At 45.4% G+C, this 18,582-nt stretch overlaps 1 protein-coding gene across 2 annotated transcripts in view; it reads left to right on the forward strand.

Annotated features, from left to right (window-relative positions):
• The first annotated feature begins 271 nt into the window (after window positions 1-271).
• Window positions 272-18,582, forward strand: part of LOC144136770 (ATP-binding cassette sub-family G member 1-like) — a 50,043-nt gene continuing 31,732 nt past the window's right edge. The window contains exons 1-4 of one of the 2 annotated variants that reach the window (XM_077669377.1): window positions 272-515; window positions 10,338-10,630; window positions 15,963-16,028; window positions 17,559-17,783. In XM_077669377.1, coding sequence (XP_077525503.1) covers window positions 16,001-16,028; window positions 17,559-17,783 — 253 coding nt within the window. In that variant the 5' untranslated portion in view covers window positions 272-515; window positions 10,338-10,630; window positions 15,963-16,000. Of the gene's footprint in view, window positions 516-10,337; window positions 10,631-15,962; window positions 16,029-17,558; window positions 17,784-18,582 lie in introns of those variants that run through there. The other variant, XM_077669378.1, reaches the window with a different exon arrangement.

Here is an 18,582-nt window from a genome sequence, read left to right on the forward strand (position 1 = left end):
GGTGTGAGGAGAAATTCGGCCGCAACGCTAATGCCTCGTCGTCGGTTGCTAGATCGCCATATCAATGCAAGGGCGATCAGATCTGATCCAGCGAAACCGGAATGAAGCCGCCGGTCTTGTGTGGCGGTTCATTGAGCTCTCTACGCAACAAGCACGGGGAAAGTAAAGTAAATGAGAGGCCGACCAACGGGGAAGCTGACGGGGCACGGCCCCGAGGCAACGTGACACCTCGACGGGCTGCCAAGCCTTCGCCACCCTTCTACCGCGATAAGCAGCAGTGTCAGGAGAGAAAAGAAAAAAAAATGAAGTCTTGTTTATCTCTCCTCTGGACCTCTTGCCGCTTCTTGGCAGTCTGCATTTCTCGTGCTTTCCCGAATTCATTGCTGTCGCGTGATATTCAAACATGCGACTGTCCGGGTGAAGTCGTGTCCATTCTTCCCTCTCCGTACGTGACAGCGGCGACGGGTTTGAGTGGTGTTCGTCGCGAGCACTTTAGGGAGGTGGTCAACAACCAAGTGAGTAGTCTTTTTACGTCCATCGGTCCACTGTCGCGATAGTAACCCGAGAGACACAGGCGCGTCAGGGTGCATTAGCCAGTAACTGCATCAGGCGACGTTCCTGGCGGCACGGCGTACGATGGCGATGTCCGTCACATACCGCTGGTACGCCCGTGAGATGCAACGAGCATTAGCGATAGAGCGGAGCATTTTCAGAGTTGCTCTACTGACGCCGCCACACCATTCAGTCACCCAAGTATAACTGTGCTAGCACCCCGCTTTTAATATTAAACAGCTTAAACTACGATAAAAGCGCCGATTAAAATAATTCTGGTAACACAGGATGTCTTACCTAAAAATTTGCACAATTTTTAAAAATAAGCTTTTTGAATTAGGGTCTAGACCGCTTTTTTCGACACAGTGTTGTCAGCGGCGTAGGACTGCGCAATACAACTAAGACTAGCAGGCTGGGTAAATAATATTGAATAGTTAACTTCTAACTATTACTGCTAGAATCCTCAATTATTAAGAGGCGTGTTGCCCGCCGTTAGTAACGTCCTTAGCAGTTTTTAGTTTCGAAAACGCGGTTGCCGTCGTCGCTGTGGCCGAACAAATGTTGGCTATTTTGATGAGTTACATGCACTGGAGAGGTGACTTTGCCTTCAAGCTTCTCGAAAGCCCATGCATTTTTGCGAGATGCAACCAAACTTTGTTGGGACATAGCTCCGAGGGTAACTGCGCTTTCGATGTTCTAAAAACTGATATGAATATCACTTATCGTAGGCTACTCGCATCTCAACAGTAATGGTTAACAAGTTAGCTATTCAATATTAGTTAGCCAGCCGCCTAGTTAGCACGTTTTTGCTACTGTATTCTGAAGTACTACACCGCTGGCAATGCTATGAAGAAAAAGCGCTCTTCTAGCTCAAATACCCTATTTTTAAAAATTGTGTAATCTCTTATGTACACCACCCTGCATATCGCGTTTATAAGGGAGACATCGGAGTGGTAATAATATTATTAATAATAATAATAATAATAATAATAATAATTGGTTTTGGGTGTAAGGAAATGGCGCAGTATCTGTCTCATATATCGTTGGACACCTGAACCGCGCCGTAAGGGAAGGGATAAGGAGGGAGTGAAGAAGAAAAGAAGAAAGAGGTGCCGCAGTGGAGGGCTCCTGAATAATTTCGACCACCTGGGAATCTTTAACGTCACTGACATCGCACAGCACACGGGCGCCTTAGCGTTTTTCCTCCATAAAAACGCAGCCGCCGTGGTCGGGTTCGAACCCGGGAAATCCGGATCAGTAGTCGGAGTTCCCGGGTTCGAACCCGACCGCGGCAACAAGCTACATTTTGCAGTGCTGAGATTTACAAGAACTTACTTTTCTCTCCAACACCTTTCTTTCCTTAATAGTTAACAATATATATGCCACAACAGCCTCTCTTGTTTCACTACTCCTACCAAGCTTTCATTCAAATGTTTCTATCCGTGGCTCAGACAAAGCGAGCGTCGAGGCTTTTTCTCTGAAACCGCACTGGAGAAACGCACTTCACTCGCGAACTAGCTAGATCCCAAGTTAAGTACCCGCAAGGTTTTCTGCTATTGGGACCTAAGTGTTTTCGCGTGACGAGGGAAATCTTCAGCCTGTACAGACATACCCAGTAATATACGAAGCCCGGCAACAAACGCCACACAGCAACTATATTTGACGGCTGAAATTAAGTCATTAGCGCCTCTGCAAACGCGCCTTGTCTTGACGTACCGTGCGACGTCGGCAGACACTCGTGGCCACTAGTGTTTATCTTGAATGCGACGTAGGGCCACGGTGCCGAACGAAAGCGTATCAGTTTTCTTTTTTTCCAAGAACGATATTGGAATGCAACGGGCTTCCGTGTGACGTGGTCCGTTTGAAGACCAGAAGTCTTTTTTATCTGCTGTCATATCGTCATTTTAAGCGCAGTGTATTCGTTCATGCTCTTTTGTTTGCTTTCTTTTGTATTTTAGGTAACCGAGTGCATTTAACTTTGCTCTTTGTCTTTCTATAAAACCCTGTGTGTTAGCTTTTGCTTCTTTATCCGCATTTTTACTTGCTTTGTTTTGTCGCGATGTACGATGTATCCTTGTACCGCTCCTGCCTTGGCCACCAAATGGAGGCTGGCAGTATTGAATAAATAAATAAAATAATCCCGAGATGCCCGGCTGTTGGTTCTCCGTAGGCGATTTGCAGGATTTCTTTTAGTAAGTTGTTCGTAACGGCCACGAGGACGCGCACGAAGTCTTGTATGAGGGGATGTTCTTCCCATAAAACCACGTAATCGTGACGGCAGTCCTGCGCTCGGGAAGAAAATGAAAAAAGACACCCAAAAAAAAACTTTTTATTGGGGCTGACTTGCACATACAAAGAACTGAACTATTCGGCTGCGCCGATAGCAGCAAGCGTGCTCGGCGGGAGTCTAACAGATTGCCTGCCGCTTCCGGCGGCGCTCAATTTAAAGCTGGCAAGGCCGTATGTAGATAAGGCGCCAGAGTAACTAGCAACAATCTGGAACAATATGGAAGCAGTTGAGCCTGGCTGCGATAATTCCAGATAAGTCTGGTCGCATCTCGCGTCACAAGAAAATGATAAAGCCAAGTGCCGCTGGTTTGAGCGTGAACAAAGATTCGTGGCAATAGAGTTTTAATGTGCCCTAGTTAGGTCACAAACTCATGCAAAATTCTAAATGCATTTTTCCAGAACTTCCTCGAGGCTTTTCTTAGTTTGGCGGGAAAGTTATCTGCTCTGCGCATCACATGCGCTCGCTCCTACGGGCGGTTAAATCAGCTACTACCGGTAACGTTAAGAAAACGAATCCTGACCAAGGCCGATAGATGAAACTGAGAGATCACGACGAGAGAGCTGAACGTTGTGCGGCCAGATCATTTCCGAATCATTCCTTATTATTTCCTTTAGTTTGCCGTCTATCATATAGCTTGCAGGTTGCCTGCCTCTTCACCTTCTTCCCTGTTTAATCCGTTCTCTATTTCTCTATTTCGCATCCGTTCAGTGTAACCTACTCGAATTTTCTTCTAGTTAACCGTACTATCATGCTGCTCTTTTTCATGTCCTTGTCTTTGTTCTTTTCATTACGATGGTCATGATATCAGTATTCTAGTCGACGCACTTTGACGCAGCCATCGGCGAGCTTTGTATATACCTTGGGTCAATTCACTACAATTATGCCCTTGTGCATTCGCACTTTCCATGCGACCGATAGTATCGTTGCCATTTGGGATTGAATAGAGCGCTGCACCGCTTATCGCATAACATGTCTTTTTCGTTGGGATTTTGACCGCACTGAAGGGCCATATGCGAGTGCTGCAAGGCTCAAGGCGGTTAAAAACAACAGCTGTTATCCTTCGGCCCGACATCTTAAATTTATTGCTCCCCATAGAACATCCCACGGGGTGGTTGTTAAAAGCTGAAGGGAAAGGAGGGGGGGGGGGGAGTACACTTCCGGTAACAGGGATAGCTGAACTGAAACCCAAAAACTTGCTGTGGACAACAGGCCAAGAGGTATAGGCAAGGCTAGTATACGCAAAATAATTAACATCTCATGCAGGAATATTTGAATCGGCTTGGCTGTCCGATGCCTGAAAGCGAAGCCTTGCCACCAACTCAAGCCAACTTTTTAGTAATACGCAGTCACATCTTTAGGGAGATTCTCGCAGGTGTGGATGCATAGCGTTAGTTGTCACCGTCGAAGTAAGTGCCAGCGTACCTCCCCCTAGTATAAAGCATGTATTATCACTTGAACCAAACTCCCGCATTCTCGTGTCTTTTAGTGCACCCATAGGAATGAAGCACCACTAATAAAACTTCAGTCAGAGTGTCCCCCTGCTTGTCCCACGTCTTTCGCGCTGTTAAGTTTGGTAGATGCAATACCAAGTCACGGTACTGTTGCTACCGGGCACTCGACAAGAGCGGTGGGAGCCCTTTTCAACCGCTGCTGTCAACGACGCTCTCTAGCGCCCGCTTCCACCGCGAATAAAAATAGCACGTGGTTTCGCTGTCCCATTTGCGCGCCGGCCAGTGACTCTAAAGAAACAGTGCAGCGGTTGCCCTAGTCGCCGGCGGCGCTTACAAGCTTCGGGTCCGTCTCGCCAAGGTGTGGTGGCAACACAAAGCACTCTCATGGTTCTCAAGATGACTGCAGAGAACTAGACTGACACCGGCGAAGCACGGCGAAGCAAGGTTTTCTGCGTTTAGTTGTAAAAATAGCTCTATAAGAACCTCACAACCGCATGCAGGCCGTCATCGGCGCTTCTAAAATAGTCTCAGTGACGTCTCTTATCACGTGGCAACTCCCTTCAAGTTTATTGTCTCCCTGTGTAGTCGCTCGTCGGCCCTGTTTTGTGGGGTATATGTCGTCTCCTACAGATGGCGCTAGTATCAGCTGCTTTTGCCATTCGCTAGACGCTCCTCAGCCGTGAGTGGCCTCGCACCGTCTCGGGAGGAAGGAATGGGTCCGCGGGGATTTCTTGTCCAGAAATAGTTCCTCTGTCAATGTTTTCGGGGTTCTTTCTACTCTCTTAAACATCTGCCAGAATTTTTTTACCCTTCATCTGTACAGTTTCCAGAAGCAGCGCCCCCCCTCCGAGCGAGAAGCACGCCGCGCGCGCAGTGAAGTGTCGAATGGAAGTCAGCCTTGCTCTTTCAAAGGCATCGGAACACAGGCTGCCTATGACTGATTTGGCCAGCGAGAATAAAAGGCAATCACAATCTCCAATGCTCGACTTGCAACAAGAGCAAGGCGCTTTGATTCTTTATGTCCCTCTTGCATGTAGCCGGCGGAATTTTTGACTGAAAATTACTAAGCATATAAGCTGGAACATTAGTGTACATGCGACCAATTTTTTGAACAGTTGGCATCTCGGCCGCGGCGGTCGAATTTCAATAGAGGCGAAATGTCAGAGGACCGTCTACTGTGCGATGTCAGTGCAGGTTAAAGAACTCCAGGTAGTCGAAATTGCCGAAGCCCGAGACTGCGGCGTCCCTCATAGCCTCAGTCGCTTCGGGAATTCAAACGTCCCAAAGGGTCAGAACAGTGTCGAGCAAACAGTCTTACAGCGCTCTGTGACAAAATGGAGTGGCATTACAGGATGAAAAAGGCAAACTATTTACGAGCATGTGCCTATTCTCGGCTGGTTCGCAGTCTTGCTGCCTTACGGGCCGCTGTACGGCCGTTTTTTCGACACCTTTGTGATACTGTCAAAGCACTGCACGGATACACGCACTATTTCAACACGTGGACGTCCGCACGGGTTATCGGGTGTGCACATCTGTGTTTACATACCCCACAGTGAGCGCTCAAAGCATATTGTTCCTTAAGTGCACTGTTTGGTCAACTTTTTGAGTACAAGTCCGTACATTGAAAAAGTGCAAAGACTGTATTGTGTGATAAATCTTTAGACCGAGAACAATCATCTCAGTTGTCTATGGTGTTGTCATCTTCACTATGGCGTTATCTCCACTTTTTCTCCGCAACCTCTCTAATCTCACCCGCTGACGTAGATTTCTGCCGCCCCCTGCTAAGCTTGCCCCCTCTTGGAGTCCACGCCGTTGCCCTTACTGACGATCGGTTGACATGCGTTTGCATTCCATGGCCTGCCCATGCCCATTTCTTCTTGATTTCGGTAGGATGTCATTAACTCGCCTTTGCTCCTTGGTCCACCCTGGTCTTTTCCTGCATATTAACACAGAAACTACCATTCCCGTACCTCGTGGAGCTTTCTTCAAATTAAGCTCAGCCCTTCTAGTTAGCCTCCAAGTGTCGCCCATATAGGTGAATACCGGTGAGATATGGTGCAGCCATGGGTATCGAAAGTTTAAAGACCTTTATCTAGCTCCCGTATTATTAGGGTGAAGGGAGAGGGGGGGGGGGGGGTCATGGTCGTTGTATCATGACCAGGGACGCTCCTTCGGCGGAGTAGCTGCTGTGTAATGGGAAGTGCCAGAATGCCTAGCCGTGTCAGCCGCAATGAAAGCGTAGCATGCAGGCCTAGCCGGCGCTTGGTCTTGGCTGGTAGGTCACGGGTAGATTTTGATATGGGACTGTGACAGAGGTCATTCGATACCTCGTAAATTGAAGCATGTCGATGCCGTAACGTTTCTGTACTTACTGAGTACTAAGCTTTGTAGCACCAGAGTAGAAACTTATTGTCACTTGGCCTCTTGTCTTGTTGTCTCTTGTCTTGTATTGTCGTGGCCTTTTGGCTTATTGTCACTTGCCACTTCTAGTATATTAGCAAGCCGACTGGCAGTAGCACTGTGGGCAGGTAAAAAATTATTGCACGTTGTGCCGGGCGTCAGAAAAAAAGATGTGGCAGGGTTTTTAACGTAGAATACCGGGTATATTTGCGAAAGCATCTCTTTAGCCTGTCTGGATCATGGTTTTGCTTTGCTGGGCCGTCGGAACGTCTGGCGACAATGTTCGACTCAAGTTAGGCTCTGATCGAGGTTAAGCTGATCTGATCTTTTCGCGCCACTGACAGAAGTTGATGATGACGACGATGTGCAGTGCACAGCGCGAGAGTGTGTTGCAGTTTTATACGAGGCGCGATCGGCTGCGGCGTTAGCATAGTGCTCTCTTGCAGTGGTCAGCAAAGCTGGTCTGTTTGCTCTGCCGCGGGGTCGAAACCCAGTCCCGGCATTATTTATTTTATGTCTCCATGTGGTATTGCTATGCTAGGTTTGACCATGGTCGCCCTCAAGGTCACCCTCCCATTGTCTACAGTTGGCGCGATGCTCCTTCGAAGTTACCCAAGCTTCCTTGCATTGGCTGCAGCTTGCGCGGCGCTCTTCCGAACTAACTCGAACTTACCCCCGTTACTCCGACGTTTCACACGAGATTATTCGTTGAGGCCGCATTAAGTAGTACTTTCGCACTAAAGAAAAAATGGTGCTAATGACCATACTGAAAAAGATCGCGATAGGTTCATGAACAGGGCGCTCCTCTCGTGGTCATTACCGGAAGCTTAGCTCCGGCGAACTCGCCTGCTGTCAGTGGCTGACTGCTACACGAATCCATTCCGGGTTTACGTGGTGCAAGTTACGCCTCGCGTCTTGAAGCAGTGCGGGCAAGAGGCCGTTTTTGTTTCGTCCCTTTTGTTCGCGGGTAGCAAACACTCGTCTTGTGTGAAAGAATTCCGAGACCGAAAATGTAGGCATGGCAAGAACAAAAGGTGCTGCATATAACGGATGAATGGCTGCATTGTTTAAAGTTGATAGCACTTTTAGTGGCCGTTCCCCGCGTATAGCCATTGCTTGTTTGTTTTAGCTGTTTGTTTGTTTGTTTGTTTGTTTGTTTGTGTGCTGGTTTGCTTGCTTATTTGCTTGTTTTTTGTTTGATTGCTTTTTGTTTGCTTCTGTTTGTTTGTTTCACAGCTGAAAACGTGTCAGGTGTGCATATATATAGTCCCCACCATAGCAAGTGGCAGCTCAATTAATGACTGGTCGCGAGAGGTCACTCGGAAAGAGCAGTCTCGGTCTCACAAGCCCCACAGATGGCAGCACCCGCCATCACAAGGCAGCGGCGCATCGCCCAACTGCTGCACCACTGTGCCTGAGAGGGTACGAGGACTCCAAGGGATTTATGAGTGTAGAGACTGACCAGTGCCGCATATATGGGCATTAACACATTATCCCTGTAAAGACAACTTCCATCCGTGAACAGTGGATACGAACACCGTTACCGAAGTGAAAACCGAAGTGCTAGCGCACCAAATTCGCATTTGGCCTAAGTACGAAAATCGACCGTCAATTTTTTTCCCCAAGCGCTACGACTGCGACAGTGGCAATGCTCCTTGACATCTGCAGCTGCAGAACTAGTGGTTAGCAACAACCACTGCTTGAGAACTAGTGCACACTCCGGTCTCTCAGAGGAGCACTGAATTCGGCAATTTTGCAACAATTTGCGCCTTGTCGTGGCCAAACATCACAGCAATGCTTTTATGCGTCATACTAACGGTTAAGCGACAGAAGATGTCGTGTAAGGCTAGCTGCTATATCACATTTAATGGATTGAAATCGTCCCTTCTCACGCCTGAACCTTCTGCCCCGGCCTGATGCCCTCAGACATGTGTATTTTATCGGTGGGTTCAGTGTAGCCGATAAGCAGCTAAGACTACATTGGTATTTCAGTTCTTGCTGTTGCACTGAAAAAAAAAGGGAAGTTATATCACTTTATATGAACTTAAAAATAATAGCTATGTGTGCGTATATTTTCAGACGGATTCGCGGCCGTCTGTTTCTTTACTGGACCCAAAGAAAATGATGCGTCACAGGCAATTAGACCGATAGACACTGCTGCCCTATTGAAAGATTTATAAGCACAAACAAATTGTTGCAAGCATCACAAAACATAAAAGCACCAAAACGACAGCGGCGCCGCTCAGAGGCATATACGAACTAACACCACTCGCTTTCTCGGACTTCACATTGCTGGCTAGAATAAACCGATCAAAAACAGTACAAATCCTTCAAAAAACATTAATTTTCAATTAACAATTTACTTTCAGACTATTGCATTAAATGGGAGATGCATAATGCTTCACACAATCCGAGGATTAGATTAAAAATCAATGCAAATCATACCTAATGGGAGCGTTGTGCATGCCATGTGCTTCAACAGTGAAACCTTCCGAAATGTAAATAATATATTCATGTTTATCTGACGCGTTCAGACTGCCTTCTTAAATTATTCGTCTAGGTAAAAAACATAGTGAAAAGCACGGCTATACCCTGTATGCCATGAGTATTGCGCCCATATTCTTGAAAAATAATTGAAATGAATAAACCGCTCCATTTCGCTGTCTTGTCACAATATAATCAACGCTGATGGCAGCTACTAATCCTATATGTCAGAGTGGAAATAAAATTCGTGTTTTACTCAATCTTAGTAGATGTTTGGCGACACACCAATGCGTCTGCTCCTTAAAAATTTCTTTCTCGCGAAAAACCGAAAGTACTTTCCCAATTTTTGACGGGAGAAAATAATTCAATGTATTGACCATTGCACTCTCTTTGTTTTGTTGCGAGCCGTCTGACCCTCAGTGCTGCCATTTTCGCAAAAATCAGGGTAATTGCAACTGAATAGAAAAACAACGCAAAGGAGGTTTTATACTTTACTGCAAACAATGCTGTTACGTGGTGACAGACAACACTTCAAAAATGTTCTTCGTGAAAATTTTTACTCCAAACTTACTTTAAAAATCCGAAAGTCATAAAAATTTTTCTCCTGTTAAGCGCCTCTATTTTGAATCAAAATGGCATCATCCACGGTTTATATTTTTAGGAACGACAGGGCATCTCAGTACCTCACGACAAGCGGAGACAAACTTACTCGGCAAGGAAGGATTCGTTCGCAATAATTTTCTAAAAATTTCCGGATTAAATTTCTTACACTTTGGAACACGGTGCATGGAGAAAAATATTTTTTTCTTCAAAAGAAGGCCTCCGCAGTTCTATTGAAATGTCCTCATGTAATTTCCAACATTGGAATCTTTGAGGTATGTTAATTGGGGCCTGTCTTAACACTGATATGAATTTTTTCAGCCAAGTCTACAATGTCTAGGACTTCGCGCGACTCCGTTTGCGTGGGATGACCCAAGAGGCATTTGCACTCTACGGCAGCCGCACATGATAAGGGTCCGCTGATAGCGCGTGCCGCTTCATGGCGAGCTATTGTGTTCTACGAGCTGGTGTTAGAAAGCGCTGCGACGCGGTTTGCCAGGCTGTCGCACCTTCCATATACCTGCCCTTACCTAACCTAGGAATTCTTCGTGTGAACGCAGGTCCCAACGTCCGCGCTTCTCTGCCGGCTTAAAATGTTTAGCGTCTACAAGCTGAGTCGTAATCACTGCCACAAGCGTTGATTGCCTGCGTGGTGCCTGCAGTCTGTCGACATTATCTGCAAGCTGCGCCGTGCCTCCTGTCAAGTGCGTCGAGTGTCTACGAAACGCCGGCAGCCCCGACGCCGATGTAGCAAGCCCTGTCAACTGGCGACTGTCAGACTGCCGCGCCAGCAGCACGCCAAACTACACCTGTGCATTCATTCCTACCCAGAGAGTTCTTTATGTGAACGCAGGTAAGTGCTATCTATAACTTTAGTCTCATCCGGGGCTGCTTGCTAGTGCCGTCTGCCGCTGTTTAGTCTGTATGTGTGGGCTTGCTCCACGTGTAATCTTCTCTGGAGGGTCTTCGCCTCTACAGTGTGCTTCGAGTCATGTCATCTTCGATGAGCTCTCACTTATGCTGTCGTTTTAGAAGCTGTTCGGTGGAGGCCGAAAATGTGTGCATCGGTTGAAACTGTAGAAAACATAAAAAGTAAATGTATATGTGCGGCCTCCAAAACGAAACCAACTACTGTTGATATCGCCTTGAGCAGTATAGACGACCATAGAGTTGGAAACACGCGGCATAACGTGCTAACTACAGGGCCTAACAGGTCCGATGCGCTCATGATCATTGACGTGTTCAATGAGCTCATTGCCACAAACGAAAAGCTGCTTGAAGTGAACACGAGCGAGTTGACGGGCTAGTTGTTTCTGCGTGGCGAATATACATGCGCAAGACATAGTGGCGAAAGACAGAAACAGCGAATTAGGCACATGGACGCTAACTATCAACTGATTTTTATTTTGAAACAAAAACAATTGAAAAATAGAATATTGTTTCTCAGGAAAATAGATGGCGCAGTAATTGTCTCGAATCTCGGTGTACACCGAAGCACAACGTAAGAAAAGGGATCAAGGATGAAGTGAAAGAAGAAAGTAAGAAAGAGGTGCCGTAGTGGAGGGCTCCGGAATAATTTCGTCCCCCTCGGGATCTTTAACGTGCACTGACATCGCACAGCTCAAGGGTGCCTTTGTGTTTCGCCTCCATCGAAACACGGCCGCAGCAGAAAGGATATTGCGCTGAAGCATGCGGAAATCAGATCCTCCAAAAAAAAATTGTGTGGACTACTGGTCACCAAGGCCTAGGGGGAAATGAGGCCGCGAATGCAGCTGCCCGAGCACTCACCTCCCGAGTACATCCCGCAGATTTTATGAGCCAGGATAAGGATAATTTCTCACCAGATTTGGAGAAATTCCAGATTAGTATAAGGATAGTCATCGCCGATACCCTACACCCGCTAACGGGCTCAGGAGGGCGAAAGAACGCGTGCACCTGAGACTTTTCACAAACACGATGTTATGCCCGGCTATTGTAAAACACTTTGACCCTATAGGTATATATGGTCACCGACAGGTGACAGCACTGTGGCGAGGTAGTATATATCTACCACATGATAGGACGTGCCAGCAAAGTACAGCTTTAACCTCCAGCCCCAGCCCTACACGAGAGGACTGGTAGGCGGCCCTGCTTGGCTGCTCAGACGTAAACTGAAGATGAGGATGATTTGTCGAACATACTACAGAACCTGAAAATGCCATTAACACTAACATAAAACCACCGAAACACTTCGCCCAAGAGAAGACCAATACTATAGGAGAGCAAGGCTTCGGGAAGTTGTGGGTAGTTAACCATATTTTACTGTTTTTCACATGAATGCCAGAAGCCTCGTCAACAAATATGACGTTGTTAATGTACGCCTAGACTTCTTGCACTGTAATAAGGGAGTAATTACTCATTTGCATCCACCCAAGCACAGCCATACGGCTACAATGGAAAGCTATGTAGCTTTCTCATACCTTTGTAGCCGTATGGCGGCGCTTGGGTAGATGCAAATGACTAATTACTCCCGTATTATAAATCTACTCCTCCTTGGGTCATTCCCCTAAATATATAACCAAATTCTTACAATACAGTTTCAGTGTCTTGTTATTTACAGAAACTCGTTTCAGTTTTATTCCTTTATTCCCGATCTTGAAGGTTACCAGTGGGTGTCCACGACGTAACAGAGGAGGTGGGGATGCTGCGTTTCATTTTCGTAGTGACCTATTTTACAGCGAGTTTAAATAATACAGAAATGTTAGCAATGGCTGTGAATGCAACGGATTGCTTATTGCTGCTCTGTACAACCCAGCTACAGGCAGTGTGAATAATTTTAGCCAATTATAGAAAAGATCCTGGAAGCCAGCCTGCTGTTGAAAGTGCGCGTGTTACTCATTGCTGGCGTTATTATTGATTTTTGCCTTTGAAACCCTCATAAATATGATTTACTTGTTGTGATTCATTTATGGCTAACAGATTGCAACACAGTCGCTAACAAGCAATATTCTCGAGACAAGTAAATCGCTGGACTTGTGTATAACAAACAATTTAATTGATGAAATTCTTTTATGTGCATTGTTTAATTACATCAGTCGCCACAGAACAATGCTTAGCCTTACACCACGCTTTGACCGTTGCGGGACCGTGCACAGTACGAGAAAAGCTTAAACAAGGGGAAGATAAGTAGAACAGCACGAAGATCCAAGAGCTTGTAACACCACCAATAGGAGCGTAATGATGTAGTGAGGGCACAATGTACATTGCGAGGACTCGCTAGGCGCCCGTCCCCTGCAAGGATGAGGGGGGGGGGGGGGGAGCTTTACATCACTTAATTGTTTAGGAGCCATTTCAGTACATCCCATCTTTTCTAAAATAACCCTACATATTGAAAATAAGAGAGCGTTTGAGCACCTGTTAAAAAACAAAGCAATACGGCAAGAACAAGTGGAGTTTCTGAAACAAAAGTCTACCGAACAGGCTTTTTGATATGCGGAAGATCATATAATGCTGAACATTGAAAAGCTTATTTATACAATTCGGGTATTTCTTGATTTCAGGCAGGCTTTTTGCTCTATTAATCACGATATTTTGCTCAGGGTCTCATCCTGGTATGTGCAAAAGGTTAAGAATGTGAATTAATTGAAAACTACCTAAGAGAACGAAAGCAGTTCGTTTCATTGCAAAAAACTAGTTCCCGGCTTCTTAATTTAAAGTGCTGGATTTCCCTGTGGTCAATTTTAGATCGAGCTTTATTTCTTCGGTATATATTAAAAATATGTAACATCGCAAACACACAATGCATAGTGTTATATGATAATGACACGAGTGTTCTCTTCACTGGCTTTACTGTTCAAGATGTATTTCACGTTGGCGATAGCTAGATTAAATGCCTCGTGATGGTCAGCTGATGTTCAGTGGTATTTGTTCATCCGATAGCGAATGACAGCGGCTTCCAATAGGAGCCTCACAAGACGATCTAGCGGTTGGGTGATAAGAGTCGTATATTTTCTGGTTACATATCCAGGTAACCCATACAGTGCAAAAAATTCGGTCCAGCTCAGCGTCCGGGTCTTGGCCACGCACGGCACACTTAGGGCCTGCAAGCCGTTATGAATAGGCCAGCCGCGCACGACTGCCCAGAAATACGCGGAGCCCTCGGGCGAGCGCGCGAACTTTAAACTTGCTATCACGCACAGTCGCTGCTCCGTTGAAATTGAACCACACTCGCCGCAGAACAACGGCTCCTCAGCCAACCGACACTTTGTTTATCTCAGCAGTCGCATGTCGTCTCTTTACGCGGCCGACGGCCGCGACTCTCGCCTGGCTCCACGTGTGCGTCGCCTGCGCACGGCCTGTTTACGTCTGCCGAGACCAGACATCGCGATTGTCGGATAGCAGTGGGTGCATGGAGAATCCGGGGCTGACCGGGTCCCAGGACACCGCTGCTGGAGCCAGACACGGGCTTTGTAAGCGGCTGCGAGAACAGCGGACCATATATAGTTCGGCCAACGTTAGAATACTCCCAGTGCTATAGTTCCATCACTACCAACTCAATTGATGGTTAACTTCAAATCAACGTCCATTAAAATGCGACAAAACGAAGCTTGTGACACTTACGCCATAAAAATGCAGCTGACGCGTGACTACTAGTTAAAGTGCGTGTGTTGCATTATAGTAAATACGCCCTGCATAAAATTTTTACGTATATAGTTTAACTAGTTTGTTTTGGTAGTTTCATGAAATGTCCCTCCGGGATGACATTCGTAGGGAACCAGGATATATTAGCATGTTAAAACGTTATAATATTTTCGAATCGATTAAAGGAACAACCTATTACAAATTGATAAACTCTCGTCTGCACAATTCTCGTTTGGTTTGGGGTACCACTATCAAAATTACCCAGTCACATTTCGGGCTCCAGAAAAGAACATTAAGGTCAGTTTGTAACCTTTTCTTTGCACACTTAGCATTTGTTTGATAAGCTACCTTGGTGTGCTCTCTATAGATCATCTGTTCTCGCATAAATTATCACTCGAAGCATTTCGTCTGAGACAGACCGATCACTTAGTTTCTTTAAACTGTTGCCATAAAAGAAACTATTTACAACCTTATTCATGACGCGAATTCAATAGTAATGTTTAGCACAAACTACAGAAAGCAGGCTTCTACATACAAATATGGACATGACTGAACAATAATTCTAGTATCCTGGAGAAACAGTAAATCTGTAAATCAACCCTGGTGTTTAAGAAAGATGTTAAAGTACAATTTTTTCGCTCTTTTAATGGCTAACTTTCTGATGTAACAATCAGTTTTTAATTAAAGGAAGTGTTCTAGGGCTTTAGGACTTTTGTTGTCCTGGTGTGTTATTCATTACGTTTTCTAAGAATGCATTCCGCGCCCTGTTTTCGTGCTAACTCACTACTTCACGAGGTCCAACCGGCTCACCGAGTTTGTGTGAAGCTTGACCTTGAGAGTTACCTTCACCCATGCTAAAATCACCTTAATCCGGGACTATATCGTCACCAGATGTGCCCACGACCCAGCAAAGCAAAATCAAGGTTTTTCTATTATGTTACTAAAATCCGGATAAGCTTTGCCAGACAGAAAGTAAAATTCAAATCTTAATGTGTAAAATTTTATCTCCCAAAGGAAATTCAGGTTCGCGAGTGACGGTCGACTCTACAGTTCATTTTAATTCTTGCAGAAAACTGGTATGGCACGCAACGCTAACGCAGAATGGGAGCCAGCCTAGCAACCCTTTTTCTGGCAGCTGAGCCGATTACATTCTCGTCGTAGAGTCTGATGATAAGTGCCACGCATCTGGTTTTCATAGAACACATACTAATTAACGGGTGTCTTTTTTAACCACTTTTTCTTTATTCCGTTTCCAACAAACTTAGGCGCGAATCCGCCTTTCGCAACAACTGACGCTCGTTTGGCGTGAATCTCAGTTCCTCTCTGCTCTGACGTCACGTTCCTGTTCTGCTCAGCGAGTGAAAGTTAATGTACGCAAATAAAAGTAGCGCTACGCACCGTATCTTGCCGCAATCAAGGTTCCATTTCGTGCCAATCAATCCCGCACAGATATCAGCCAATGGTACTTCCTTTTCCTGAAAGGGGCAGGGAGAAGGTGCGATGGAATATTTATGAACTGTTTCACAACCAGTACACGCCTTCGCACACCTCTCTTTTCTTGCAAGCTGGGAGACCTTGCAAGCTGAACGAAGTCAGAAGACCAATGGAGGTGGCGGTTCGAAGCCGAACGAGTAAGTACCTCTTCGTGCTTTCCAGCTGACGATGAGTCTTCTATCTTTTACCAGGATGTATGCTCTCTGCACCTCCACACACCGTTGATTACGGTATCTCCGTATTTATCAATGCGGAGTTAGCCTTGTCTAACAAAGCCATGCGTACAGAGCCACTGATGTACCTTACGGCAGGGTTTGTTCGGTGTGCACCGACCTTCAGTGACCTTAGCCGGCGGGTCAAGTGTCCTCTCCTGAACGTTTGTTGCTCTTCCTGGTTTTTTTTTCTGATTTTTTTTTTTTTGCGGCAGCTGACCATAGACAAGGTAAAGTGTGCAAGGCTTATACCTTTACTTTGCGTTCAGCCCAAAAGCAGTCTGTTGCTATTAAGATAAGTGAACAAGACTTTTTTTTCTCCTTCAGTCGGTTCTTTCTAGGTGCTCGTGCTCTGTTTGTATGAGTATTAGGTGAAACTTCTATTTTGGCTGTCATTCTCTATTGTTGCCTTAAAGCGAGTTTATCAAAATATAAAAATATACACGAGTTTCTAAACGGTAAAAGTAAGTGAGCTCTTCTATCTTAGGCGCAAGGAAGTTACACGTGCCTTTTAATTTTAAAAAGCTTAATTGCAAAACTAATGTTCACAATTTCCTTGACTGCTCTGCTTTCCGATATTTCAGCTTTATTAGCGCTTACAATGTAATATGAATAATTTTTTTAGGATTGATTGCAGAACCTCCCATGGTGGCAACGCTTTTACAAAACTGGCACTATTTAAGGCAAGTACATTATCGTCCATAGCACTCCCTAGACGCTCATGCCAACCAAGTTGATTCAAGGCAAGACAAATCATTCACAAAAAACAGGAACTGTTTCAAGCTTCTGCTCACAACTGCGCAGCGCGGAGAGCCAGCCGAGTATCTTCTGAAACATGGACTACGCTGGCTGTAACATTTTTCTCTTTCAGTTGTTTGGATCTTTTCTTTTTTTTTTTTGAAATGTGAACACAGACTATTGAGACCTCTTAACGAGAAAAATAGGAATACTCTGATTATTTGTAGTTTATATGTATACAAATTACGTGGCAAATGGGCGATTCTCGCTCTTGGCTTGACTATATTTTATTTATAGACTACAAGACAAGGTCCGTTTTTTCCACATTGATTTTACATTATGTTGCTAAGCTTTGTATTGCTATGAAACTTGTGTTGACCAAACAGAAAAAAAACACGATGCCGTTTTACGGTATAAACAACATTCTACTAGAAAAAGACCATAAATATTGACCCATTAAAGCAGTCACGTTCTCCACACACGACTACGTACAAGCTTCAACAGCAACTGGGCAACGCTTACTTTGAGATTAATTCAAAAGCATTGCAACATTGCAAGCAGTGCCTACAAATCAACAATTCTATCAGGACATTTAACGGTGATAGTTCCTCATTTCAGCCTCATCTCATGTTCTGCTATTATTAGTTGAAAGATTTTAGAAGTACAAGTGCCTTACGGGTGTCCATGTTTCCTAAAGCAAGTGCCCCATGATTCCAGGCTCCAGCGAAATCGCAGAGCATGTCATAGAAAATGGCGTTGAGTCTGGCAATGGAATTCTGCTGCGGAGTCCTCCGGGGGTTGAGCAGAATGTAAACATCCGTTTTTCGCCTGGCGTCCTCAAGGTCGACGTAGAGTGCAGCGCTCCACTCAACCATGTTGGCCCTGGCAACAGCGTCACGCTGGAATGGACGAGCATTTCGTATGCTGTCAAGCAGGGCAAAGGTGCGTAATGGAATGCATAGTTTTGGCGGGGTGCTAAGTTAGACTCCTACGCTGACAGATACGATGTTACCCAGCTGCACTGCGTTAAGAGGTGAGGATTTCTCGTGAACCTGGGACACATTCAGAATACTTTCTCAAAACGCGTTGTAAAGTGTTTTTAAACTTGTTGTTTTCGCTTGTCCAAACATGAAAACGTATTTTGACTCAAGCGGTTTTTCCTGCCACTCGTAACGAGGTTCCTGTGCTAGTTGAGTAAAAGCCGAAATCCACCTTTCGCCAAAGATAATCAGTTATATCTTTACAATGCAGAAGAAGACCTCCGTTCTTCGTCTTACCGCCACTTTTAGGCTTTGCACCAGTTAAAAACTGATTGCAAGAAAAAAACGTATTTGGATGACTCATGGAATGGGACATTGATGTGTCAGTATTCAGGTAGCTTGTTGGTGAACATAGACGGCTGGGAGACCAAAATAAGAGCTTTGACTTCACAAAATCCCGGCGCGGAACATCTAATGAATTATTTCCAGGAAAAACGCCAACACATGATGCTTCCGAAAAATAATTGATAGTTATCATTTTCAAAGTGCTCAGAAACAAGTGCCGGAGATTTACCCTTGTGGTAATGTGATTGCAGCGACAGCCAAGGTAGTGGGAAACGCTCGCATCATTTGGGTTTTTTAGACACATTGGGGTGAAGAATACCTGTCGCGTCTATGATAGTACACTTATATAAGCGCCACGGGTAAGCACTAGTCTTTCCTGAGAGCCTCTTGCTAAGGATACTGGTGCAGCCAGATGC

The sequence above is a fragment of the Amblyomma americanum genome, chromosome 6, assembly GCF_052857255.1.
Source record: "Amblyomma americanum isolate KBUSLIRL-KWMA chromosome 6, ASM5285725v1, whole genome shotgun sequence".
NCBI lineage: Eukaryota > Metazoa > Arthropoda > Arachnida > Ixodida > Ixodidae > Amblyomma > Amblyomma americanum.